Source organism: Colias eurytheme, chromosome 14, assembly GCF_061535395.1.
Source record: "Colias eurytheme isolate Ceu_HAF_F1 chromosome 14, ilColEury1 Martin Lab GWU primary, whole genome shotgun sequence".
Classification (NCBI taxonomy): Eukaryota; Metazoa; Arthropoda; class Insecta; order Lepidoptera; family Pieridae; genus Colias; species Colias eurytheme.
The window spans coordinates 4,454,576-4,482,423 of record NC_142993.1 but is presented as its reverse complement, the minus strand read 5'-3'; the positions used below and the strand labels follow the sequence as shown (position 1 = coordinate 4,482,423).

At 33.9% G+C, this 27,848-nt stretch overlaps 2 protein-coding genes across 2 annotated transcripts; one reads left to right on the top strand and one right to left on the bottom strand.

The window, feature by feature from the left end:
- Positions 1-811: 811 nt before the first annotated feature.
- Positions 812-24,521, bottom strand: sotv (exostosin glycosyltransferase sotv). Its single transcript, XM_090109489.1, has 7 exons — positions 23,833-24,521; positions 22,383-23,139; positions 13,436-13,619; positions 4,030-4,189; positions 3,454-3,574; positions 1,541-1,699; positions 812-1,132 (listed from the first exon to the last, which is right to left on the bottom strand). Exons 1-7 carry the CDS (start codon positions 24,366-24,368, stop codon positions 911-913), a joined length of 2,139 nt encoding a protein of 712 aa, XP_089965615.1. The 5' UTR covers positions 24,369-24,521; the 3' UTR covers positions 812-910.
- A 457-nt stretch (positions 24,522-24,978) lies between these two features.
- LOC149902830 (guanine nucleotide-binding protein subunit beta-like protein 1) lies at positions 24,979-26,902 on the top strand. The gene is made up of 2 exons (XM_090109595.1): positions 24,979-25,246; positions 25,601-26,902. The coding sequence occupies exons 1-2, from the start codon at positions 25,097-25,099 to the stop codon at positions 26,423-26,425; spliced, it is 975 nt and encodes a 324-aa protein (XP_089965721.1). The 5' UTR covers positions 24,979-25,096; the 3' UTR covers positions 26,426-26,902.
- Positions 26,903-27,848: the final 946 nt, after the last annotated feature.

Here is a 27,848-nt window from a genome sequence, read left to right as displayed (position 1 = left end):
CCCTGTAGAACCGCCATCCTGTTACAAATGACTCGAAATTTTGTGTCAGTATCTCCCGGTCTATAACGCTTTTTAATCCAATTATTTGAGAAAATCGTGTGAAAAATGTGTTGTTCCTTAAAAAAACTTGATACTATACAATGAAGCACTTAAAGCTTGTAATTGTGCTTATTATTCTATACTATGACCACAAATTACACCTAATTACAAAATAGCCAGAAAACACATACAGACGTCAAGACTGACAATACTTAACACTAAATTGTAACACAATTTACGACAAACTGACTGTAATAAATAACAATTCCTTACATTTTCGCCCCTGGCAATTGCTTGTACAAATTGAAATGTATAAATTCATATATTTTTAACAAGTCAGGGTGGCCACTTACAATAGTTTACTTTTACTGATTTTAAAGTTTGTTCATATGTTTTCATGGTCATCTTAGTATGTACTTCTTAAATGTACCACGTTAATGCCCGATATTTAAAATTAAATATACAAGTCTTAATTACATAACTATACCCCCTTTTCAAAATCTCTACCATCATGGCTTAATCTTACTTCCACTAATATTTATTATTGGAAAAGACAGAAATCCATCAACAAACTTCATTTTTTCCAAATGCGGATTAAACGTCCGCTATTTAAATGAAATACCTAATACATTAAACATGACAAAAAAATAGTACGTAATATCGGCCAATCATAGACAAAACATAATTGACCAATCACAATCAAGACATTTTTACGCATAAATCAAATCATGTCTATACGTTGATCATTTGCAGTTTTATGAAAACAAAAATGAACAATAACACAGAACTTAACTTTTATCAAGCAAAAATGCCACCCTAATCCTGCCAAAAGTTCTAACCAATTGTTAACCAACAAAAGTATTTATTTAATTCACAAAGCGCCTATATCCGGGTATAAATGTGGTATTCCAGATCCCGTTTCTCTATACTGTAGTGGGTCAGCTCTAAATTCAACGGATTTTAGAGCCATGTGTCCATATATTTTGGTAAATTTGTCGATACAGGCCGATCTTTGTGACATGTGCTTTGCGTCCGCGGATAACATTTCTGTGTTTGTACACTCGGGGCATTTGAATTTCTTTCGCGGTGTCACCTGAAAAAGTATAATTTATTGGGTTATTTACTAAATTAAAGTGAAAAATTAATTCAATTTTTGCAACCCCTCAGATCTAGAAGTTTTATTGTTGCTGGAGGTTTAATCATAAAGTTACAACTAAACGATGAAACTTGATAACGATTAATAGATAACGTTTATTGTTAAAATACCAAGTTGTTTATGTTTAGGTAATTTTAATAAGTTGATACGTTTTATAAAAGCAAATTATATTGATTCTATATATCTATCTATCGACTTATCAATTCTTCTCGGTAGAATCGAAATCTTTAGAATTAATATCAGTTTAAAGAAAATACTATTCATAAACGCTTCTACTTGTTCAGTAGGTAAATGAAACTTTTTCGTTGAATTTTTTTTTTCAGTACAAATTTAAGTGTTACTCACCTTAATAGGTGCTTTCCTGGTAATATTAGCGACCAGGAAGTTCATAGCGATATCCTCACAGTTGAAGTTATCGTCGACCCACTGACGAATCTCCGCGGGCATCTTGTACGTGTAGTACCACGACCAGATCTTGTGGTGGAACGCGGCGCCCGTTAACACCTGCAAATTAACATGTTATGTGGTGTTTATTAAAAAATCCGACCGATCGGGCCGCTTGGCGCTCAATGGGTTAATAAAAACTTATTTGTTTTAACTTGTCTAGGGATATAACATAAAAAAATCGTTTGACTCTAAAATATAAACTATATATAGTATACCATAAGATTAAATTTATAAAACAATAAATTATATTATTAAACAACTGATCAAATACTGTGTAATAATATATGGATGTTTTTACTTCACAATCAATTCACGCAAAAACAGCAGATCTGATCTGTTTGAAATCTGATACAAAGATAGATTATAGTCTGGAATAGTACATACTATAGGCTGATGTATTAAGGGAAGGGACTGGCTCTCTTAACACAGGCTATGCCTAGCAAGAGAACCAGAGCCTCATATTCAATTTTGTATAAGTAATCTAAAGGTGAAATAAAGATTCATTTTATTTATTTATTTATTTTATTTATAACGAAGTAACTGTGGCGCCTTCTACGAGTAAACAGTGTATTTCAAATAATACGCATTATAAAAGTAATTGTGGTGGCTCAGTGGTGGTGAGACCTATAAGTCCGGGTGTTCGAGACCAGGCGAGCGCGCAGGAAATAAATTGATTTTTCTATTTATGTGCGCATGTTGTAACATCACCACTGCTCGAATGGTGAAGGAAAACATCGTGAGGAAACCGACATGTCGAAGAATTAAAAAGTTCGACGACATGTGTCATCCGCCAACACGCACTTGGCCAGCGTGGTGGATTATGGCCTGTACCCTTAGACCTAATTCACACGAGAGCTTTTTTAACGTCCGTTAAAAAAGCGTCCAAATAGAACAAATGCATTCCCAAGTATATGTTCACACGTCAGCGCTTTTAAAGCGCGACGCTTTTTTATCGCGCAGTGTTGTATTTTCAACGCTCGGCGTTGGGCGTTAAATAAAATAGACCATAGGAAACTTCTTACTATTATTCAGACGAGCGCTAAAAAAGCGCCGGCGCTGCGTTCAGTATGCCGCACGCTCGCTCAGCGGTAGCACGTGTTTGTTGTGCTTATAATCATCAGAAAATCGATACGATGTCGTGGATTGTTGATCCCAAACTATTAATTATAGATGTGGAGTCTCGTCCGTTCCTGTATTCAAAATCGTTATAGACATTTGAAAATAATTAAAAAAATTCCGGGGTATTGCCTTATCTCTTCGTACAGTGTCACAAACTGCCCTTTTAAGTATCTCTGTTCATTCAGAGGATGTACCCAGAATGCCTTTTGTTTTCTTTTTCGTCTTTTAATAACACAAATCGCTAGTGCCATTAATTTAGCAGAAACCATTTCCACGTCTTACTGAAGCCAGAGACGAGACATGAGTGATTTTAAAGCGTTAGTATGAACAACCACAGAGAGAACGTTTAAAAAGCGCCAACGCCGGGTTTTAACGCAACGCTTTTTTAACTCTCGTGTGAATGAGGTCTTATAGGAGGCCCGTGTCCCAGCAGTAGGAACGTATATGGGCTGATGATGATGAAAGTAATTCATAACGAAAACAAATATAGAAAACCACGACAATAAGTTTATTTTCCAGGGGTTAGTAAGAAGAAAGCTGCACTTTTTATCCAGGTATCACCCGAACATCTGTCGCCTAGAGTTCCAGTTAGTTGATAATTCGAAACAGTGATTCTTAGTCCACACTAAATTCCTACTATAAATTATAAACATAATAGCATAATTAGTATTTACTATTTTCGTTCCTCTTACCATAGATATCTGATTGGTCCACTCGCTATGATACTTCCACGAGCCGGTAGTATTGTCCCACACGTGCAGTCGCGACGGGAACCCAACTATTCTGTCGGAGAACTCCCGCCATACGTCAAAACTGAAATATGCAATGCACAAAGTGAAATGTTATTAATTATTTGCATTAAAAGTAGTAACGTCAAAAACTCACTATTTTGACTAATTTTGCTAGTACATACTTTTGATTGATTGAGAATAGCTGTTTACAGTGTAATAACACTTAATAGTAAGGTAACGAAATGTTTCAAGTAGACGTATTTTATAAAAAAAAAATCGGATAAATATCGGAGTTTATTATGTATGTTCTACCAAGCGTCCAATAACTTAATTTCAATTGCTATAAATCAAGAAGCTTATATCTAATACACTGGAGATTGCATCTCTTTCACACCTAACTTGCCAAGTTAGGTTAGTAAAAAAACATACAGGCGTCAACGTCATATTTTCTTGTTACAAGTTAATGGTCATAGTGCAATCTCCAGTGTATTAGATATAAGCTTCTTGCTATAAATGATGGTAGAAAGTAAAACTTACCCAAACTCCAATTCATCTGGCGTCAACATAATAATATCGTCGTCTATGGTCAACTGACATTCCGTCTCTATGTCGTCGTAGGGGAAAAACCTGTTCGATAGTTTGTTCTCTTTGGTTCGTATGACTTTCAACGGCTTGTTTATTACCGGCCATTCAGAGGCTGCAAAAAATAAAAAAATAATATTATACATATTTTATTTAAAAATATTCTGCGGGAACACAGGCTTCTTTTGCTATTTGTTACTTCTACCACAGCTAATAATTAGTTACTTCGTAATTAATACTCGTGCAATTTTCCTTCAGAAAGCTCGTAAGTAAACTTCTTTAATGAAAGTTTTTAAGTTAGTGGCTATAGTTTAATTTCAGGTAAAAATAAAGACATAAAAATAAGCGAAAATTTATCTAGAGATCAGACAGAAATAAATGGAGCTCTAATCAATTTTACATGTGATTTAATGCTGATGGAATATATGTATACAACCGTCTCCTCTAAGTATTTATAATGTTCCCAATTTATTTAACTATTTATGTATAAAAGAGATAAAGACTGTTGTAATAAATTTGCGCCTTCAATAATCTGTGGTCACTTTTCATGTAATGGCAACATTTTGTTTTGTACTTCCTCTTCTCTGCGGACATTGCTCGTGTAACACGTATATTTTTCATCTTAATAAAGTTTTTCTTGTAAAACGTGCACCTGGGTTTTTATTGACTATACCAACAAGATAACAACAGGTTATGGGCCCAGGCTACGAAACAAAATATAGTCAATCAGTATAAAAACCTACGAAGAAAAAGTAACAATAATTGTACCGGTCACGCCACGTGTTCTGAAGTGTAAAGATTCGTGGTAAAGTTCTTTCAACAACAATATCAGTATGTCGTCAAACACATTGGCATTAATTGAGAAATTAACAGGCCGCGATAATTACGCCACATGGCGTTTTGCTGTCCAAACATATCTTCAACACGAAGAACTGTGGGACTGCATTGTGGATGATCAGACATTGGACAAGAGAAAAGATACAAAAGCAAGATCAAAGATCATTCTTTTAGTTGATCCGGTAAATTATGTGCACATACAAGAAGCTAAAACTGCGAAAGAAGTCTGGGAAAATTTGTCTCGTGTCTTCGATGACTCCGGGCTGACACGGCGAGTTGGTCTTCTGCGTGACTTATGTAACACAACGCTTGAGGGATGTCCGAACGTTGAGGAATACGTGAGTAAAATTATGACTACTGCTCATAAATTAAGAAATATTGGTTTTCAAGTAGATGATGAGTGGCTCGGCACCATGCTGCTTTCCGGTCTACCTGAAACTTATAAACCAATGATTATAGCAATAGAAAGTTCAGGCATGAAAATTTCATCAGACTCCGTCAAATCAAAATTATTACAGGATGTCAAACAATCAAATAGTGATAGAGCTTTTGCTTCAAGTCAGAGATTTAATAATAAATGTAAAAGAAATTCTAAAGGCCCCCGCTGCTATACATGCAACAAATATGGTCATAAAAGTCCTGAGTGTAAATCAAATACAGTAAATAATGATCGGAAGATTTCTTATAAACCGACTAGCAGGTCATCATATGCTGCTGTATTTATAGCATCTTCTGAGTGCTCTGATTACTGGTATATTGATTCTGGCGCTTCCGCACATATGACAAAACATAAAAACTTATTCATAGAGGAATATACTTCAAATATTAAATCAATTAAAGTTGCAAACAACAAAACACTACCTGTTCAAAGCTCAGGAAAAATTAGCTTGAGTGTTTTTAACGATAGAGGCCATGAAAATGAAATATTATTTACAAATGTTTTATATGTACCTGAACTCGCTACAAACCTGCTTTCTGTAAGTCAAATTGTTAACAATGGTGGCCAAGTAAAATTTAATAAGAATGGTTGTACTATACTGAACAATAAAAACGTTATTGTAGCTACAGCAAATTTGATTAATAATATGTATCGCCTAAATATGCCTGGTGGCTATGCATGCATATCTGATGTAATCAAGCAAGATACTTACCTGTGGCACCAGAGAATGGGTCAGTTGAACTTTCAGACGATGAAAAATATATGTGTTGCACTGAGTAATGTCCGCAGACCAACATCTGTCCGAAGACCAACAGATGTCCGTAGATCAACAGCTGTCCGCAGACCAACAGCTGTCCGAAGATCAACAGCTGTCCGTAGACCAACAGCTGTCCGCAGACAAACATCTGTCCGAAGACCAACAGATGTCCGTAGATCAACAGCTGTCCGCAGATCAACAGCTGTCCGTAGACCAACAGCTGTCCGCAGATCAACAGCTGTCCGTAGACCAACAGCTGTCCGAAGACCAACAGCTGTCCGCAGATCAACAGCTGTCCGTAGACCAACAGCTGTCCGTAGACCAACAGCTGTCCGTAGACCAATTACAGCTGTCCGCAGACCAACAGTTGTCCAAACGTACACAGCTGAGTACCTGGTTAATCGCTCTCCGACAAGATCGCTATCTTATAAAACACCAGAAGAGATGTGTACTGGATACAGATTTATAGCGTCTAATACAAGAAAATCAATTAAAAGCAGAGACGCTATATTCTTAGAATCAACAGTGAAAAGAGATTATGTGCCTATTGAATCAGCCACAAATAAAAGTTTAAATAAAACTCAGAATGTAGAAGAAATTGAATATGACTCGTCGGATGATAATATATCTGTTTAAATATTAAAAATAAAAGTGAAAGCTCTTACCTGTGCTATGGAGATCAACCAGATTATGAAGTTCTTATAATTATGAAAAAGCAATTAATTCTGTTGATGCTGCTAAATGGATAAAGTCAATTAACGAAGAACTTTATTCTCAACAAAATAACACATGGACTTTAGTGGATAAAACCCCTGATATGAAAATAATTGGTTGTAAATGGGTATTTCGCATTAAAGAGGAAACTACAGGTCCACGATTTAAGTCAAGGCTTTGTGCCAAAGGATATTCACAGACAAAAGGTATCGATTACCAGGAAACATTCTCTCCGACAGTCAGGTATGATTCCATACGTATTTTACTTTCAGAATCTGTCCAACAGAATCTTCAGATAATACAGCTAGATGTTAAAACAGCATTCCTGTATGGTGAGCTTGAAGAAGACATATACATGACCATACCAGAGGGCTTAACCTATGATGCAAACAAGGTATGTAAGCTTAATAAATCTTTATATGGCTTAAAGCAGGCTTCCAGATGCTGGAACTCTAAATTTGATACTGTTTTAAAGAAATTTGGACTAGTTAATAGTAAAGCTGATCAATGTGTGTATATTGGCACTATCAATGGAGAAAAATGTTACCTATGTCTGTATGTTGATGATGGATTATTATTTTCAAAAGATGAATCAACATTAAAGGAGTTGATTAATGATTTACAATCAATATTTGAAATTAAAACTTGCTCACTCAGAAACTTTGTGGGTATGGAAATAGAGAAAAGTGACAAGTATATTTTCATACATCAGTCAAGTTATATTGAAAAGTTATTAAACAAATTTAATTTATATAATTGTAATCCCAACAGCATTCCAGTTGATCCACATTTAAAACTAGAAAAAGGAGAAGGGGAAAATGAAAAGAACATTCCATATCGAGAGGCGGTTGGTTCATTGATGCATCTAGCTACAGTAAGCCGACCTGACATTTCATATGCTGTGAGTTTGGTAAGCCGTTTTTTAAATTCTTATGACAAAGACCATTGGAGCGCTGTTAAGAAAATCTTTAAATATTTAAAAGAGACTAAAGATTATGGTCTATGTTACACTCCAATGTCTGAACCTAACACAATCGTTGGCTATAGTGATGCCGATTATGCAAACGACCCCAGCACTAGACGTTCAGTCACGGGATATGTCTTTATGAGGAATGGAGGAGCAGTCACATGGGCTTCTCAAAGGCAGCAGACAGTTGCCCTCTCCACTACCGAGGCTGAATTCATGGCAGCCTGCGCTGCGACCAAAGAGGCTATGTGGGTTAAGCAATTGTTATGTGATATAGGTGAATTTAATCAAAAATCAGTATGTTTGAACTTAGACAACCAAAGTGCCATAAGTGTAATAAAAAAAATTAACTTTCATAAAAGATGTAAGCATATAGATATTAAATTTCATTTTATTAAAGAGAAATATTATAGTAAAGTTATAGATTTAAACTATGTATGTAGCGATGAGCAACTTGCTGATATCTTTACCAAACCACTGTCTAAAGTAAAATTTAGTTATCTGAGAGACAAAATTGGAATTCAATATTGTAACCAGTAACACTTGATTATTTATATTGTATAAGCCAATGTAAACTTTGTTTATAAATTATTTTAATTATTTTAATTTCATGTATTTCTGTGTATAAAAGGTAAAACTGTTTCTGTAAACTGTCTGTTAGAATTCTAACAAATATCAAGTGTTAAGTTATTAGTTTTCTTTTTGAAAATGTTAAGTTGTTTCTTTTATTTGTTTTGTATGAAGTTAAGATTGTTGAGTATTGTAGCAAACGTTAAATGAGAGCTATGCAGTAAATGTAAACTTTTGTGTACCGTGTAATAATTATAATGTGTTTGTTTTTAACAGTAAAAGTTAAATTTCTGTAAAATTGTAAAATTGTTGCATTCTGAAGGCATTAATTTAGGAGGAGTGTTGTAATAAATTTGCGCCTTCAATAATCTGTGGTCACTTTTCATGTAATGGCAACATTTTGTTTTGTACTTCCTCTTCTCTGCGGACATTGCTCGTGTAACACGTATATTTTTCATCTTAATAAAGTTTTTCTTGTAAAACGTGCACCTGGGTTTTTATTGACTATACCAACAAGATAACAACAAAAACAAACCCCCAAACTCAGTCTCCCGAAACAATGAAAAAATATCACAACATTTCCCAGAAAAACAACGTACAAAGGTAAATTATTCTATCATTATCGTTATAAAATACACAAAAAAGCGCTTAAAACATTTTATTCTATTGCACCGGCGTAATTACAAGTGCGTCATTATGCATTGTCCCCTCTTCACGTCTCCAACACAAGTGTATGTAAATAACAAAAAACTCAACAGAACTTTCTTCATTATTTTTATTACAGTCGCGTTTTATGTCTTCATTAAGATTATTCTTTGCGATTTATGTCGGCGAATTTTTTTATCTGTGTTTAACATTATTTTATTGCTGAATAACTGATGATTCCATCGATTGTGTTAGGTAATTTATTTTTAATTCATATTCTATTTTATACGTAGATGTGTTATTTACTTCATCGATAGTCCCGTCTTAATCGATCCAGCCCATACAATATTGGCCGGAAAAGGTCGACCCTACTTAGCTCTCTGATATCATTGTTTTTGTTAACATTAATATATTTATATTTTGTTTAACATATAGCGAAATACTGCTTATTGTCAGTTTGTCATATGAATAGGTACTTACTATTATTTTTAGTAAAATCATTTTACCTATATCTTTATAAATATGTATAGATAAAATCGAATGCTAATGCTTCCACTGAAAAGAATCATAAGGCTGATTCAACTCTACATTTTTGTTAAATAAGAAATATCTTATTGAATGAATAATAATTCATCTTGGCTGTAACAGTTTTGACTATCCAATGAAATAAACAAACATAGTTGGTATTATGTGGCTTTAAAAAAATTTTCTTCTATCTATACTAATATTATAAAGCTGAAGAGTTTGTTTGTTACCTTGAACGCGCTAATCTCAGGAAGAGATAGTATTAGACATAGAGTCCACTTATCGAGGAAGGCTATAATAGGCTTATCGTCACATTTAGACCAATAAATGCGGGTAGAACCGCTGGGCACAGCTATAGTGTTAGAATAATTTGGCGTAATTATAAATGTATATTCCACGTCCGTATTGGTAAAGGTAACGAGATATAATTACAAGAAGGAAGCAGGGTAAGGTATTTGTGCGATGCTTTCACAAATCACGATAGTACATAGGTATACTTTTACATACCTATTTGTGAAATTAGAGCAGGCTCCAAGGAGATGTTCGTTTGAAAAAATAGCGGACCTAAATCTGACTTCTGATAGATATTGTATAGATCCCAGACATCCTATAGACAGATGTTGCCAACCAGTTTTGTGGTCCCCCTGCCCGCACCCCGGTAATTAAATATGGCATACAAAGAAAAAAATAAAAATTTCCAACATGCCGTGTGGGGTATCAAATGAAAGAGCTTATTGAGTAGATCACGAATATATAGCATACTATATACATTTCTTACACTTTCTCTAAGATTTTTTAGAAAATTTACGAAAATGGTCCATTTTTGAGTTAATTTTAAACCACTATAGATTGAAAACTCATGAATATATTTTTTAAATTATTATTTTAAATAATTAACAATAGTCTATTGTTTATGATTCAATAGTTCGTAATATAATATAAATGAGCTATGTGGTGGATTTGATGAAAATAACTATATACTATATGAACTTGAAAATATACTCGCCATCTTTGAATGCTCCCCCACTCCCCCATGCAACTATTTCACTGTACGCAATATTGAATCGTAAACAATGGACTATTGTTAATTATTTAAAATAATAATTTAAAAAATATATTCATGAGTTTTCAATCTATAGTGGTTTAAAATTAACTCAAAAATGGACCATTTTCGTAAATTTTCTAAAAAATCTTAGAGAAAGTGTAAGAAATGTATATAGTATGCTATATATTCGTGATCTACTCAATAAGCTCTTTCATTTGATACCCCACACGGCATGTTTTGGAAATTTTTATTTTTTTCTTTGTATGCCATATTTAATTACCGGGGTGCGGGCAGGGGGACCACAAAACTGGTTGGCAACATCTGTCTATAGGATGTCTGGGATCTATACAATATATATCAGAAGTCAGATTTAGGTCCGCGATTTTTGCAAACGAAACTCCACTGAGAGTCCGGTCTAAATACGACATTTGCCAATATGGCATGATAGTATTCGCGGTGAAAACTGTGACATAATCGATTGTATTCAAAGATATTTTATTAATATGCTCATGCAATACATAAGAATTGCGAGCATTTAAATTATTTATCGTTCTTGCTATTAAACGATCTCGTTCATAAGAACTAGGTACTTCAGATTCGTTGGCGGAGTTAATGACTATTGAAAAATATGTTATAAACTTCGTAGTTTTCAATATAAAGAATATGAGTAGATATATATTTGTTTATTAGTTGTCTTCTTCCCATAGATTATAGTATATAAAAGGTTTTGTTAGTTTAGTATTAGATAGTTTTAGATATTTTTCTAAAATTTCTTTTAATAGATACATAATTTATAGTTCAGTTACTCAAATATGTTTATCCAATAATCCACTTATGATGAACTCGCCGAAACTCAATGCGGTTTTCACTTTGGAATCCGACATTGTACATCATTCCAACTATAGGAAAATGGATATTGCTTAACCGCACTCTCATATACATTGTTTTATAGTTCATATGAAATTAAATACGATTCTAAGAACTATTTCACAAAGCAGTTCTTATGACTCAATTACTTACATCAGTTTATTACTGGACTATTTTGTTATATAAGCTATCCAATAATAAGCTCTTTCATAATATTCCTAAAAGACGCCTAATAGATTAGTCATAAAGACAAATCCATCTATATTAATAAGGTTAACTCACACCGCCGTAAAGAAAACGTAACACAAAACTATGTACGTAATTAATCGAGTGATCAATTATACATCTGAAGGAGAAACTTAATTAAAACGAGAAATTTTTCCTTTGGAATTATTGATAGTCCATTAGGGTAGGGGATACTTACGCCTACCCGGCTAAGTCACGAGACTTACGTTACAAAAAGGCTTGTATAATTAAAAAGCCGCCCAGGTACGATACTATTTTGAAACGTTTTCAGTAAGAGTGCACTCAAGGGCTGAACACTTTTACAGCTCGCTTTGTACCCGACATACGAACAATGCCTTGTTGACCACCTGTTAGTGACTGCGCTTAGACTCAAAGCGTCGTAGTGGAAGCTGTATGGAGCTTAAGCGCAGGCTTTAGATTATGAGACCGGGGAAAACGGCATGTTGTGATACATAATATGATGGAATAACGTAATATTTTATTACTGGATAATATTACAATAGGGTAACGACGGATATATTAGATAATATTTTGGTTTGGTACCTACAACTATATAATATAAAAATGTATTGATCTTTGTAGATTTATTATCATGCATCATCAACCTATTTGACGGGCTGTTACGTTATTAAGTGTATCGCGGCGCGAAGAGATCTCGTATGCTTTTAGAAGTGAAATATTACTTCATAAATTTAAATCAATTTTTTTCTTGAATCATAACATTTTTTTCACATTAGACAGTTTCAGAGTGGATCTTATGAATAATGTAAGTTGCATGCCAAAATAAATCCAACCAAAATTAATCTTGCAATGAAATGAATACCACGCGATAGTAGAGCCACATTCGACGTATAAATTAATTCGTACACACTTTACATGGCACAAAGTATCGAAAAACATTCGGACATTATCATCACATTGCACATTCAAAGACAAAACAGCGCCGATCTCTATTGAAAAAACATTGAAAGTGTATTTAGATTAATAACCAATTCGGTAGAGCGCAAATAAAAAACGTTCGTAGTGCGTGCGAAATAAAACAGATATTGGCATCTCAATATTTAATTTCACTCTCAACACAATATCGCATGTACGATGGACAGTTATATTACACGCTCTGTTATTGTTTTTCAAACAGCGTATTATTTAACACCATCCTTTTCAGTACCCGAGCGTAATAAATAACGAGAAAACATCGAATGGAAGTGCTTAATCAAATGTGAAATTTAAATAATAAATAACATTATACCACGGTATATGGGTAGTTCGAAATAAGATACGAAATCGCATGTTTAAAGCCATTTATAGAGACATAAATGGAACTTTATTAATTACTTATTGTTGTATCGCACATTACTCATGTTTTACACTGAATAATACAATTTATATTATATTCAACTTTTGCACGTAGGTACGGCATGTTACCTTTTTTATTTTTTATTTGTATAAATGTTAAATATTCATTTTACAGATAATGGAGATAACGATGCATTATTATAATGTTTCATTTTCTGAACAAAAAGGAGATTACGGTAATATTTTCTCATTTGTCTGTTAGTTTACTATTACGTATATTATAAGTTATATTATTACGTTTATAGGCACACAGATAAATAAGAATAATTCACGACTACCTCGTGTAATATACTCCTAACAATATACATTACCTACTATCTTACATACATTACGGAAGAACAATCACATCGATCCGCTTTATCTAAAAGAAATGTTCATAAATACACAACTTACCCGGCGGCGGTTGCAGCTTCTGATTATTCCATACAACGAGGATTTTCGCTAAACTCGGCGTTCGCACCAATTTTCTTATAAGCGTGAACAGACTTTCAACGCGGTCATATGTTAGTATGACAGCAGTGAAGCCGGGCGCTTTCGGGGCCGTCTCTGGTAGAAACAGCGGGTTCACTGGTCCGTACTAAAAATAACAATACTTTTGAGCATTGGAAATGTATGAATTTGGATGTCGAGATGTATCGACATTATTATATTTTGGCTAGCGCACTATTTTCTATGGGTTGAAACTTGAAAGGTTTGTAATTTAGGTAATAAATAATGCTATTACGTGCTATTACAATGTGGATTTGGTGACAGATACAGAACAAATCTATTAAAATCCTTTCTAAAAGGTTTCTGTTTACATTGTTTCTCGATTCTATCATGAAAAGTATATTCAAGAATAGATATTGTATTACTAACAGGTACATAAAAACTAAAAAAGACCACCAATACTCAAACAGTAAATTCTGAAATCTGAATACATATTTCGACTATAGTTGCGCGCAGTTTATAGGATCAATATAAGGAAAACAATGGACATCGGCCGAATCATATAAAATGTAAAACCGCACGTTTGCAGGCTGTCGATGCAACTACGTCATAGCCACGTAAAAACGAAAGGTTTTTGAACCCTATGGGCCGGCGCTCACTGCCGGCACGGCGTGGCATGGCAGGGCAGAGGATTTTACTAATGAAGTTATTTTGAATCTTATTTCAATCAGTTTAGAATTCAAGTTACTTTATTTCGATGCCACGATGCCGCGACGTATCGCAGGATGCTGCAGCATGACGCGGCACGCCGCAGGATGCGGCGGCATGACGTGTCTTGCTTTGGGGTCGAGGAATTATGATTGCTAGCTAGTTGAAATAAGGTTGAAACTTATGCAGCATTAGTGGGGCTTTTAGCAGGATGCCACGGCATGCCGCGGGATGCCATTGCACGCCGCGGGATGCTCTGCCGTGCCATGCCGTGCCGTGCCGGCAGTGGGCGCCGGCCCTATAGGTGTCAAACTAATACTCCTCCGAAACGGGTGGACCGATTCTCATGAAATTTTCTGTGCATATCGGGTAAGTCTGAGAATCGGCCAACATCTATTTTTCATATGTACCACGGGCGAAGCCGGGGCGGACCGCTAGTTAGGTACTAAAATAATTGTGTTCTACGTAATTTTCATTTGACATCGTCTGCATGCTGATGAGATGAAAATTAGGTAACAATACAACGAGTTAGGACTTGGATGAGTAACATGAAATTGTACGTGCTCAGTATCATAAATACCTTTAGAACAATTTTTAATTCTTAGTAGTATGGAACTATGGAGTTATTTATACATAAATACAAATTTTCACGTGAATTTCCAATGAATGAACTGATTTACACACTACATTCAAGTTCAGTACATTCCAAGACAAGTATATTAAAGTGAAACTTTTATTACATCGTCTCAAACTTTTTGGTCTGTGTAGCGCATGTCGCGTGACGGTCGGCTGCCGAGTAGGTATAAAGCAGTGTTCGGAAAGTTTCACTTTTACCGTGGTTTCATAAAACCACAAAACATTTTATTTATTATTAGGCAAAATATAAAGCTTCTTATAAACATCACGATATCATTTTAAAGGGATCTAAAGAATTTATTACTTTTTTAGTAGTTGGCTACAAAACTAGAACAGCCAGTTTCCCTTTTGGGACGTGGAGCAGATGCTTTTCAAATGTTCAACTGATCTATTTTAAAGTAAATAGCTATTTAGCTTTTACATAGAACGAACATTTTTCATAAAATTTTGTATAGCTTTTGTATATAATTTTATTAATAATTTAAAATTTAATACCCAACGCGCAACGGCGTTAAGGTGATGAATTAATTTTTCTAACATTTACGGCCCTTTTTAAACCTTCGTAATTTTTATATTATTAAAGTTGTCGTGATGAAAATTCTTGACAAGAAAGTTCAATAGTAACACAATACGTCTACCGTTTTAGAAACATGATTCCATGATATTTTCTCGATAGAACAAAAATACAAAGTTCTCATTGTTATTTTTTTTTAATCTCTGGCATCTTCAAAATAACAAACGTAAAGTTACGACTTTTTGGATATTAACTATAAAATATACAACCTATAGACCGGGAGATACTGACACAAAATTTCGAGTCATTTGTAACAGGATGGCGGTTCTACAGGGGTCTTAGTACGCAATGACAAAAAGAAAAACGATGGCGTGAACGCTGGTACCGGCGGCTTAGTCGCGTGGGCGTTAGTCGAACTCGTCGGAAAATAGCGAAAGTCAAACGATTTGTAACAGTATGGCACTTATTTTTCCTGTAAGTTTGAGGATCAACAAATATAAATACAAAATTTCAAAGATCTATGTGTTGGAAATCTTCACTTATATAAATTAATAATAAATTAAGTTTTCAAGTATGACAGCACTTTTTCCCCCTACTAGAAGTATGGCAAATATAATAATGGTCACATTTTATCAAATACTCTCCAAAAATCCAAATGCAATACTGGTACAAAAAGTTTGGCGAAATAAAAATTTTTTGCAGATTTTCGGCGGTATGGCGACCATTTGGAATCGTCCGAAAAGTATGGCATGGCGATTTTCGTAAATGGCTGCACGACGATAGTTACCTGTGCAAAAGTTAGCCTGGTACAAATGGTTGAATGATTGTTTTATTTAAATCAACACATTCGCATCGGTATGGCGGGCTGTAAGTCACACCGGAAAAGTATGGCATGACACTACCGCCTACTACTTTTTTATGGGCTATCGGTAAATTCTAAAATTTTTGTGTTACAAATCGTTTGACTTTCGCTATTTTTCCGACGAGTTCGACAAACGCCCACGCGACTAAGCCACCGGTACCAGCGTTCACACCATCATTTTTCTTTTTGTCATTGCGTACTAAGACCCCTGTAGAACCGCCATCCTTGTTACAAATGACTCGAAATTTTGTGTCAGTATCTCCCGGTCTACTATACGTCTACCGTGTTAGAATTTTGAAATATGCGATGGTTTTGAAATAAACAAGAAATACTTGAAATTAGCGCCAGACCAGCCAATATAGCGAGAGCCGCCCTGTACCTTCCTACCCCGATCGCTGCACGAGTCATTCCCGCTACGGCCGTCACACGGGGAACTTGTGTCGCTCGCGCAATCGTAAAAAAGGGTGACAACACGATAAGACAAAATGAGACAAATGGGGACAATAAAGAAAATAAGAAGAAGAAACATAAAGGTTGGAGGAAAAAGAATGCTTACAATTGGAACAAATTAAGAAGTAAGTTGGTTTTATTTTAAATTTGATGATAATTATTGTATTATAGACGATGTTTGATATGTACCCCTGTTTTAAGTACATAACGAATGTATAAGATTTTTTCATTTATAGCATAAATAATCTTTTCAGAAATCCGGAATCCAGAAGGAAAATAAACCCACTGATTGTTCACAATGTGAACCCACTCCTTCGTAAGTACCTTTATTCAGTCAAAAATGTATGTTATCAACGCTCTACTGGTTTTATCGCATGATTCCATTTTTAGCAAAAAGCAACAAAGTGCAAAGAAATAAAAAATCATGGTGAACTTAGTGGAAGTATGGTGGACGTAATATGGAATTATGGAACAGGAGCTCGTTGGAGTAGTATTATATTTAAAAAAAATACGAAAAAATTTCAAGAATTTCTTAGTAGGTGGTAGTTAGATAAGTATGTTGTATAAAGAATTTGATGTTGATATTTATTTCATTTATACTTACTACACCTGTGCGGGAAATTGCTTAGTACTAAACCCGGTTTATATTCATATTTACATAGTAATGTGAGTTTTCATTTCGAAAAATTTTGTGTAAGTAAGTATATTAATTTGAGTTCCTGGGTGATCTGGAAACACAATTGGGCCCGGAGGATGGCGCTGCAGTCACTCCTCCTAATCACATGAACCGATTTGGATGAATATTTGTGTGCACATTTCATTGTTGTGGGATGATTGGTTGATTCGTTTTCACATTAGCTAATATTATGTATTTTTGTTGTTAGAAAGAAAACTTAATTTAATGTTTATAATACATTATTATTGGTATAAATAAGCCAGTGTTCGTCTCACATTGCTGTACCTGCCTACCTATCCTACCAGGGCCTAACTTTGTTCTGGCTATTTTATTTTGATTATTTGTAATGAATAATTACAATTATAATAGAGTGCAAAAAATAAATACATGCGTCAATATATTTTGTGTTTTTTTTAAACAATTTTTTTATTTAAAAAAATATTATTCCGACCGCGGCTTTGCCCGCGTGGAATTAGGTTATATCGTGAATCCTGTTTTATCCCACAGAAGTGTTCAGTTCTGATAAAAAGTATCCTATGTGTAAATCCAGGCAATTAGCTATATTTTATCAAAATTGGTAATGTAGTCTTGACGTGATTAAGTAACAACTAACAAAAAAATATACAAATTAACATCCAAAGTTTCGCATGAGTTTTACTGTATTAGCGATATCTTCCACTCTTGACTTTGACTGAGAAGAATTAGGGTTTATAACTTCTTTCAGAAATAGTACCTTTCATTTCTGGGCATGATGTAATATCTACGTCAGCATCAAATTCTATCTAAATCAATTCAGTAGTCTGCGTAATTAGGTACCATTTCATTTTTTCAGAGTAACAATATTTTTTGTTATTTTAAAGATTATTTATAACCTTAAATTGATATTTATTATTTTATGGCATTCAAATTTATAAATATAAATTTATATTTATTTATAACCTGTATTATTTTGTAATAAAGTAAACATTACGAAATAATAATAATTAATAATTATTAATAATGTCTAAGTAAGTTGTTCAAAAGAAGATAATTTTGTGTTTAAGTATAAGCAAGAAAATAAAACCAATAAATAAACAATTAAATATATGTACTTATAACAATATTATAACTGTATGACGACTCCATACATGTTTGTCCCGAGTCGGCCAGCGGCAGCGCGGCGAGTATGCAAGAATGACTTCGCGCACACCCGCGTTCGCGATAGCGAGCTATTAGACTCCGCCCGCCAAGCAGTGGATTTTTTTTTGTGTATCGTCTTAATAATTGATTGCTATTTGCTATCATAGAGCCTGAATTTTTATTATTCATATTTAAACACTAACGAGGATGATAATAAAGAATGTTTGCAATTAAAATAATTATAACTGTTTTATTATCGGCCTTTGCGGCTGGAATTCCCTAGGGAAATGCTCGCGTTATCTTTGAATACAAAAAGGTTATAATTTCATTTCGAATTAGGTTATGCCACATCAAAAGTAGGTGAACTTAAGAAACGTTAAATGCCACGGAAATATATTCTAGGCTATCACAATGCCATCATAGCTAGCATAGTGGTGTCAAAGGCGCCTTCGCACTCGCCAACGAAAACGAGGGGCAACAGAGAGTAGTCGTTCAAACGAAAGCTGCACACAAAAGAATCACTCTCAAGGCACTGAAGAACGACTGGATTGAGTAAAATGAGCAACTCTAGCTTCGATCCTTATTTGATATACAAAGAAATGCTTCGCTCTAGCAGAGCATAAACTCTTTTTGCTAGGATAATCTTCAGTACAGTCAGCAATGATGTCTCTGTTTCGCCTCACTAGATATTTCGATTTGCGTAATAGTATAACATGTTATATCTCCTTAAAATCTATCAAAGTAGCATTAACGAAAACGAAAAAGTATCTAAGTATCTCTTTTTATATCAAAATATTCATCTATGCGATACCAAAATTTTATTGTATTACAAAGTTTGCAAACTCTGTCAATCATAATAATGGAATCATAATAAATGAATGGAATATATGTCGTATATAAATCTGGAATTACCTCCCGCTTTCCGTCGTAAACCTGTATGCATTTATACGTGAGCATATTTAAGATAACAGATAACCTAGAATTTAATCTGCGCTACAGCCTACATACTGTGTGATAAGGGCGGGTTAATAATCAGATAGTTTACGATACATTTTTAGGAAAACATTATTATTCTCAATAACTACGACTCTTTGTTAAAGCGACGATCAATAGGAGTATAATAAGATACTCGACAACAAAAGAAATAAATTAATGAGGTCCCTATAGACCGGGAGATACTGACACAAAATTTCGAGTCATTTGTAACAGGATGGCGGTTCTACAGGGTTCTTAGTACGCAATGACAAAAAGAAAAATGATGGTGTGAACGCTGGTACCGGCGGCTTAGTCGCGTGGGCGTTAGTCGAACTCGTCGGAAAATAGCGAAAGTCAAACGATTTGTAACAGTATGGCACTTATTTTTCCTGTAAGTTTGAGGATCAACGAATATAAATACAAAATTTCAAAGATCTAGGTGTTGGAAATCTTCACTTATATAAATTAATAATAAATTTATTTTTCAAGTATGACAGCACTTTTTCCCCCTACTAGAAGTATGGCAAATATAATAATGGTCACATTTTATCAAATACTCTCCAAAAAGCCAAATGCAATACTGGTACAAAAAGATAGGCGAAATAAAAAATTTTTGCAGATTTTCGGCGGTATGGCGACCATTTGGAATCGTCCGAAAAGTATGGCATGGCGGTTTTCGTAAATGGCTGCACGACGATGGTTACCTGTGCAAAAGTTAGCTTGGTACAAATGGTTGAATAATTGTTTTTTTTAAATCAACACATTCGCGTCGGTATGGCGGGCTGTAAGTCATACCGGAAAAGTATGGCATGACACTACCGCCTACTTCTTTTTTATGGGCTATCGGTAAATTCTAAAATTTTTGTGTTACAAATCGTTTGACTTTCGCTATTTTTCCGACGAGTTCGACTAACGCCCACGCGACTAACCCACCGGTACCAGCGTTCATACCATCATTTTTCATTTTATCATTGCGTACTAAGACCCCTGTAGAACCGGCATCCTGTTACAAATGACTCGAAATTTTGTGTCAGTATCTCCCGGTCTACTACTTTCTTAGCATTTTATTTAAATGAATCCCAAGTGTCATACGCACGGAAATGTTCATCAAATTTCGTGGAAAAGAAAAGAAAAAACTTAAGACAAAGTATCCGGTCCTATTGAATTTTTCTGACTACATTGTTAAAGAAAAAAAACCGGCCAAGTGCGAGTCGGACTCGCGCACCGAGGGTTCCGTATGTGATGTAACTAAAAATTTATGGTTTTCGTAATTTTTCCTTTATCTATGCTATAAAAGTTGCTTCGAACCAAATTTCAAGATTCTGAGTTCACGGGAAGCACCCTGTAGGTTTTGATTCCCTTGCAAGTGTCGAAAATTTGCGGCATAAACGGCTGTATCTTTTGATTGCGTTGGCTTAGAAGTTTGATTTTTTCACAGCTTCAAGGGACAGTAGACCTGAGTAATTGTTATAAATTTCAGCTTCATACCTCCACGCGTTCCTGAGAAAAAGGGTCTTGACAGACGGACGGACGGACGGACGGACAGACGGACAACAAAGTGATCCTATAAGGGTTCCGTTTTTTCCTTTTGAGGTACGGAACCCTAAAAATAATTTAGTGATAAGTAATTTAAGCCATCGGGTCCGATATAGGGTGTCAACGTATACTTTGTCCTAAATAAACATTAATGACCGACGTTCAATGATTAATTTGTCTAAATTAAATGGATCGAAGCGTAAACAAAAACTAGATACTTTGGTTTTATGTGAGGGTTGCATAGTTCTTCGGATAGGTTTTTATACTGCCATATATAAGTTTTTTGTAAAGTCTGACCCTATACGAACTTATGCATTTCATATTTCTTCGATCCGATATTTAAAACTATTCGGTTGAACTTACGCGTTCGCATTAACGATTATCAAAATATTAATAGAAAACCCTACACAATTTTCTTAAAATTTATTTGATTTTTATGGTTATTTACGAAAACGAAATAAATTATATTCTAAAACGATTATTTCAACTGCGGAACCTACAGTAAAACTAAGCAAGTCTATTGACTGTCTCTGTTCCCAGTAGAGGAAACGGTAGCTCTAAAGGCACAATTGCATACGTAAAAATAATATGCAAAATAATACATGTCTCGTCAAAAGTTCTTAGGAAAGTCTTAGACCTCGTCTTCTATACATCGACCGATTGATAAAGAATTAAGAAACCAAGGAACATTAGAGCAAATTATAATAAATAGAATATTTCGCTAATTATTTAATCAGTGTTAAACTGTATGTAGCCTTTTAAATATACCTTTCAGTCACGGTATTGTATAATCGCATGCAACCATTTCCAAGTCTTATCACCATTTCCAAGTTCATTATCTGTTTTAGAATAAAAACCACGGGCTGAAACCAACTCAGGGTGAAGGCCGCGCGTTCATATCGTGCAAAACTTTGCTAACGTTTTCTAAACATTTAAAAGCTTATTATTGAGATAATGACTATTATGCTTCCATTATGGTAGAAACAATAATATAACACTATTTAAATATCGCTCTTTATTTTATAACTGTTTTAAATAAATTTTATTTTGATTAAAATAATGAACATTGTTGATCATCCAATTGAAATGAGAGTAACAGTTGCACCTAGATCTTTTGGTTTGAACTTTGATCACAATTGATTTTATTGTGTTTAAAGATGTTTGGTGAATATTAATTATAATCCCTAAAACTACATACTATGTTCATGTTATGTTTTACAAGAAGCCTTGAAATTTCTTCTGCTAACCATAATCCGTTTATGTTATACTATTACTTAAATATTTTAAAGATATTATTTTATAAATAATGAATCATCATTTGGAAAAATGAATTACTTAAATTCAAAAATGTACTATAAAATCATAAAACACAAACTTAAATTACTTATAAAAAAATGATTTATCAGGAAAAAATAAATTAAAATGTAAAACTTACCAAATGCTCTGGCATGTTCCAGTCCTCATACATTCTGGCAGACAATGGAAACACTTTTTCATTAAAAATTTCCAACATGGTCATTGTAATTTTTTCTATGCTTGCAAAATATCTTTCATAGACCCATCTCAATTGCCAATATAATTCCCCACGCCTCTCTTTGCTCACTGAATGCACGATTTTTAATAAATTCTTTATATTATCTTCTGGTACAAAAATTGCTATTCTGTTCCAGTCTATATGCGAGTTAAATGGCATGACAATTGTGTCCGCTATTATTATTGGAATGCATTGTGATGCTATGACATCGAGAAGCACAGCCTGGATCAATCTGGCGCTACGTACAACAAGACAGAATAACCCATTCTTTAAAACATCTGGATAAGCAAACACTTTGCCTGTTGTGTACTCACAGCGCATTCTATGATCGTTGATATCGCTCTTGCATCTATCCAATAGTAATAAATCATTCGATGATGATGCAATACCTTGTAATTGCGCCAAATAATCTGATGGTATGTTGGTCTGCGTTGATACAATGAGATAATCTTTTTGTTTAGGCTGTGTGCTATCGATAGAGTACGCTATTGGACTGTGTAGGGGCAGTGATATGTCGAAACCGTATCTAAAGGTCCATGTATCAAATCCAGAGCCTGCTATAATGGCTTTGCTTGTGTTGAGATCAATAACTGTATTGTAGTTTGGGGCAGAGCCGGGGACAAAATTGAATATGAGATGATTTTCTCCATTGTTCCAACTATATGGGAAAATTATTTGATTAACAATTGTAAATTAATGTAAAATAAATTGTTATTTCTTAAAATTAGCTTATACAGTAAAAGCTCTTCATTTGTGAGCTATATGTTGTTGTTTGTAAATGTGCTGTGAAGAAACCGTGAATATGGAATGGTAATTTGTATGAGGTTATAGGGGACATGTTCCTAGGTAACAAAATAAAAAGGAAATACATAAAGAAATCAGTTTAGTTGAAGTTTTAGACTATAATATATTAATGAGTATATCTTAAGGTTTAGGCAATGGTTTATAGAACTTAGTTATTTTTTCTTGCTTGGCAGAAAATTTGATTCGTGAATAAAGTATCTTAGGCTGTGAATATTGGAATCACATTTTTTCAATCCGCGAATAATAATGAAAATGTGAATGAAGGAAGCGCAAATAAGGAGCTTTTACTGTAAGTGTTTGTGGATAGTAGTGCATTTACATTTTCATATATAGGTCCTATGAAATGAAAATTGAATTATTAAATAACAAATTGTTCTATAATCTTTAAAATAATTAAAATAATATTTTATATTCCATACATAAAGCCATAAAAAAATAATTATTGAATATTTTTCAGATGTAGCTTAGCATCTGTTAATGTATTTTTTGTTTAATTTATTGCAACTCTTTTTAATTATTTCATTTCATTAATAAAAAAATTACTTACTGTTTTAATGACTGCAGGATTTGTGAAACATGTTTTTTCGAAAAACGATTTTGATTCAAAGTATCTATGCTTGGTATTAATAAACAGGCTTCGTCAGGATTAGATGTATAATATTTACTATTTTTTATTGTGTCTAAAATTTCATAAAACTCTCTAGAAAACGATGATATTGCTTTCCCATCTTCAGTTCTGTAATCTCGTAAAGGGTAAATGTAAATTGTTATCTTATCGTGGCCTCCTCTTCCACATTTGTAGACATTAAAGCAATTCCAATAAGTGCAATTCACAGCGCGAGGCTCCGAAAAAGGAGACTCCTTTTCCAGTTTTACAACAGGCAAGTTCACTGCTTCCAAATTCACTGTTTCGTGGAATTCTGTACGCGGTGTACTTCCAGCAAAAACATTAAACACTACAGTAAACACTAATGATATCACTATAAACAATAGTAGACCGACGAAGAACCTATGATACAGAATTTTCCTATACGATTTATACTTCGAATGCTTGCTCGTTTTCAGATGCAAATCCGCAGCCATTTGTAATTTTAACTATTAAATTAGCACTCTTAATTTATATATGGCACCCATTATTAGGTACATGGATAATCTCTCATTCAAAACTTCATGAATTTATAAAACACTGTACAAAGCTGAAGCTTCTCATTAATTTGAGAGATGTCTAATGTCGACTGTCGATACATCGATGACACGAACGTCTGAGTTCTGACTTCTGACAAAACGTTTGACAGCTAGACAATCTACTTGCCATATTTAATATTTTTGTCCTATTATGTAAAAAAATATGCATGTGTACAATCACAGTGTACAATATTTTAATGCAAAATTTGCTAAAGTTATATTCACGTTACCACTTTATTTATTTTAAACTTAAGGTACCCAACAAAAGTGAGTAACAAGTTTAACTTTGTATAAAGGTTAATGATAAATCCATAATGGAAATCGTTTTGAACCGAACGTTAAGTAAGGTAAAATATTAAATAAGTTACGTATCATAATTAATTTGCTTTAAAATCAATAAATATGTATATTTCATCATAAATGATATTTGAAACTCATAGGTTTATTGTTACTAATAATATTGTGAACGCAGCTATAAGTCAAAACGTAAATAAGTAAACTTTCTTGTTTTCATGTCAGTTTTGTGTTGTGCGTAGTTGTGGTTCTGTTTCTGATGGCTTAATTAATTTTATTATTATTTTATTTTTATATTCCGGTTACATATTTCGGTTTGAGCTTGACCCAAGATGGCATTACTACCCCCTGACCCAGTTTATACAATCCGAAATGTCGATAACGTGCCGGTTTACTCTTTGGCGTTTAACTTTCTACCCGGCGGTCTCGAGAGGTTACTAGCCGGTTCAAAGAATGGATATGTTTATGCATACAACCTTCAGGTGAGATCTCACGATCGAAGAATATTGAGTTCTATTTACGCCTAACATATAACTGCGTCACAAATTGAAATATGAAGCACTTAAACTGGTGCCATAACGCTTTGTTTACTACCCTCGATTTGCGACCTAGAAAAACAAGTGTTCGTCTTTGTGCGTTATTGCCAATATTTGAATAGAGTTTAGAAAATTTTAAATACATGTTGATGATTTTACTTCTATTTCTTTTCTTGCATAGCTTCTTCATAGCTAAATATTTAAAAATAGACAAATTCAAAATATATGTAGATGATAGATAGGCTGATTCATAAATAGGTTTTTTATGTTAATTGTATTCTTATACTTTTCTGTTTACAGACAAATCGAGTTCAGCAAAAAATCCAAGTTGGTCAAGCTCCCATTCTTCATCTTTTACACACTGACGATCAGTTAATTACCCAAGAAAAGGGTGGAAAATATAAAATTTTTAATTTAACAAATGCTGGTTATAAAGAAGCATACAATATTGACATTGACTATCCTGGTTTTTGTCGTTTTGAAGCCAACACAAAACTCAAAGTGCTATATGTACCTGATACGGAATCCAAAATCAACATCTATAATTTTTCTGGTGAAAAGATTGGATGTTTGAAGCCAGAAATCCAAGAGCCAAAGCTTGGAGATCCAATGTGCATGAAGTATATAGAATTAGCATCTGATAAAGCTCACCTACTAGTGGGCTATGAAGCTGGATGGCTTCTTCTGTGGGATCTCAACACTAGTCAGTGCATTGGTAAACTTCAAACAAAAGAATGTCCAATGTCAGTGGATTTCTATATGGAACAACAAAGGGGCATAATTGGAAATGCCTCAGATGTGATACAAGTATTTAGCATAGGAAGAAAAGACTTAAGCTTGGCCCACGGTACAGACATAACAATAAAAAATCCAGGAATTAATAAAGTACAGTCCCGTTTGGATGGAAAAGTTTTTGTTTCTGGTGGCTGGGATGGCCATATAAGAATCTTTTCTTGGTTTTCTCTTCGGCAACTTGTTGTGCTCACTGAACATAAGCGAGCCATACAGGATGTTGCATTCTCCAATCAAAAAGTATCAATGTGGAATGCAAACATAATGGCAGCTGGAGGACTCGATGGAGTAATTACCCTCTGGGATTTATACAACAATAAAAATAATAAATAATTAATGCATCTTCTGCTTTAAAACATTTCTCTAATTAGAATTGTAGCAACTGACAAACCAAGTTGAATGATTGATAATATAAAATAATTGTTCTGTTTTCATAGCTTCACTACAACCTAGCTGCCTGCAATAACTATTTTTCTATGTCAATCATCAAATTGAGATCTATTGATTTATAATTCAGCTGCATATAATCTCCAACATTATTTTTATTTTAATTTTATTAAAATGTGTTGATTTAAAAACCTCATTTGAATATTACTCCTTTTCAACATGTGTATTGAATTGGATCTCATTTATTTAATATTGCAGATAAAATTGACAAAAAATTAAGTACAATAATTTGAATTTGACATTGTGGCCAAGCTGGTAGATTAAGTATAATCTTGTTACAATAAACCACAAATACTGATGCCTATTTTCTGGAATTTTATTGAGTACTGTTTCCATTTCAATTATTAAAGGTATTCAATTAACTTAAAATGTTTTTTATTTCATCATATTAGAAAATATACAATGTACTAATCAAACCAACAACCTATTGTAACTAAAAATATGTTCTATAAACATTTGTAAATTGTTTTTTTCATAATATGCAGTTCCTTTAGTGGTCTGTGGTTAAAGCTATCTATACATATAATAAATCTGTAGAAGGGTCAATTCTGTACATTGAAAATATTGAAAAAATAAATAGCAGGGGGTGTTACTGGATCGATCCAGTATGTTTGTATCGCACCAAACCCAAATACCTATGTGATTAAAAAAATTTTTTGTCTGTCTATATGTGAAGGCATCACGTGAAAATAACATTTCGATTTTGATGGAAATTGGTATAGAATGGTTGAAAATAGGATACTTTTTATCCCGGAAAATTACGTAGAAAAAAAATAAATCTTAATTTTTCCGCGCGGACGGAGTCGCGGGCGGAAGCTAGTCCTAAATATATTGTCTCCATATGGTCTCCATATTTACCTATTATTTGACTGACAATACTCTGCACAGCTCACACAGCCTCTGAACATTTTATAACAAATAAAATGTTCAGAGGCTGTGCAGAGCCTCTGAACATTTTATTTTTACTTATCTTTTATTATTTTCAAATCGATTGGTGGAAGCTTTAGTTAATCATTAGCCAACATTAGCTTAATTATTTTCTAAAAAAAAAGTTAACTGCATCAAATTGTCAGGTAATAGGTACCTACAATATGGGGATGTGATTGTGGAATGTTTTCTAATTAGCTGTTTTTGTTACGACGCATGTTGTTCCTTATCAACGAATGTCCCAAATAGTCCAGATAATAAATAATTTATAAGTTGAAAGCTATTAGTGAACGCATCAAAGAGCACCTATCTCCACATGTCAGGATAACCAAAATTATGTATCGACGTAGGTACATTGGTGAAGAAAATATACAGAGTTATC

Coding starts and splice junctions, on each gene's coding strand:
- LOC149902830 (XM_090109595.1), top strand. CDS start 25,097: ATGGCATTACTACCCCCTGACCCAGTTTATACAATCCGAAATGTCGAT. Junction 25,247..25,600: donor TTTATGCATACAACCTTCAG/GTGAGATCTCAC, acceptor TTCTGTTTACAG/ACAAATCGAGTTCAGCAAAA.
- sotv (XM_090109489.1), bottom strand. CDS start 24,368: ATGGCTGCGGATTTGCATCTGAAAACGAGCAAGCATTCGAAGTATAAA. Junction 13,620..22,382: donor GGAACATGCCAGAGCATTTG/GTAAGTTTTACA, acceptor TGTTATTTTTAG/TACGGACCAGTGAACCCGCT. Junction 1,133..1,540: donor CCAGGAAAGCACCTATTAAG/GTGAGTAACACT, acceptor ATACTTTTTCAG/GTGACACCGCGAAAGAAATT.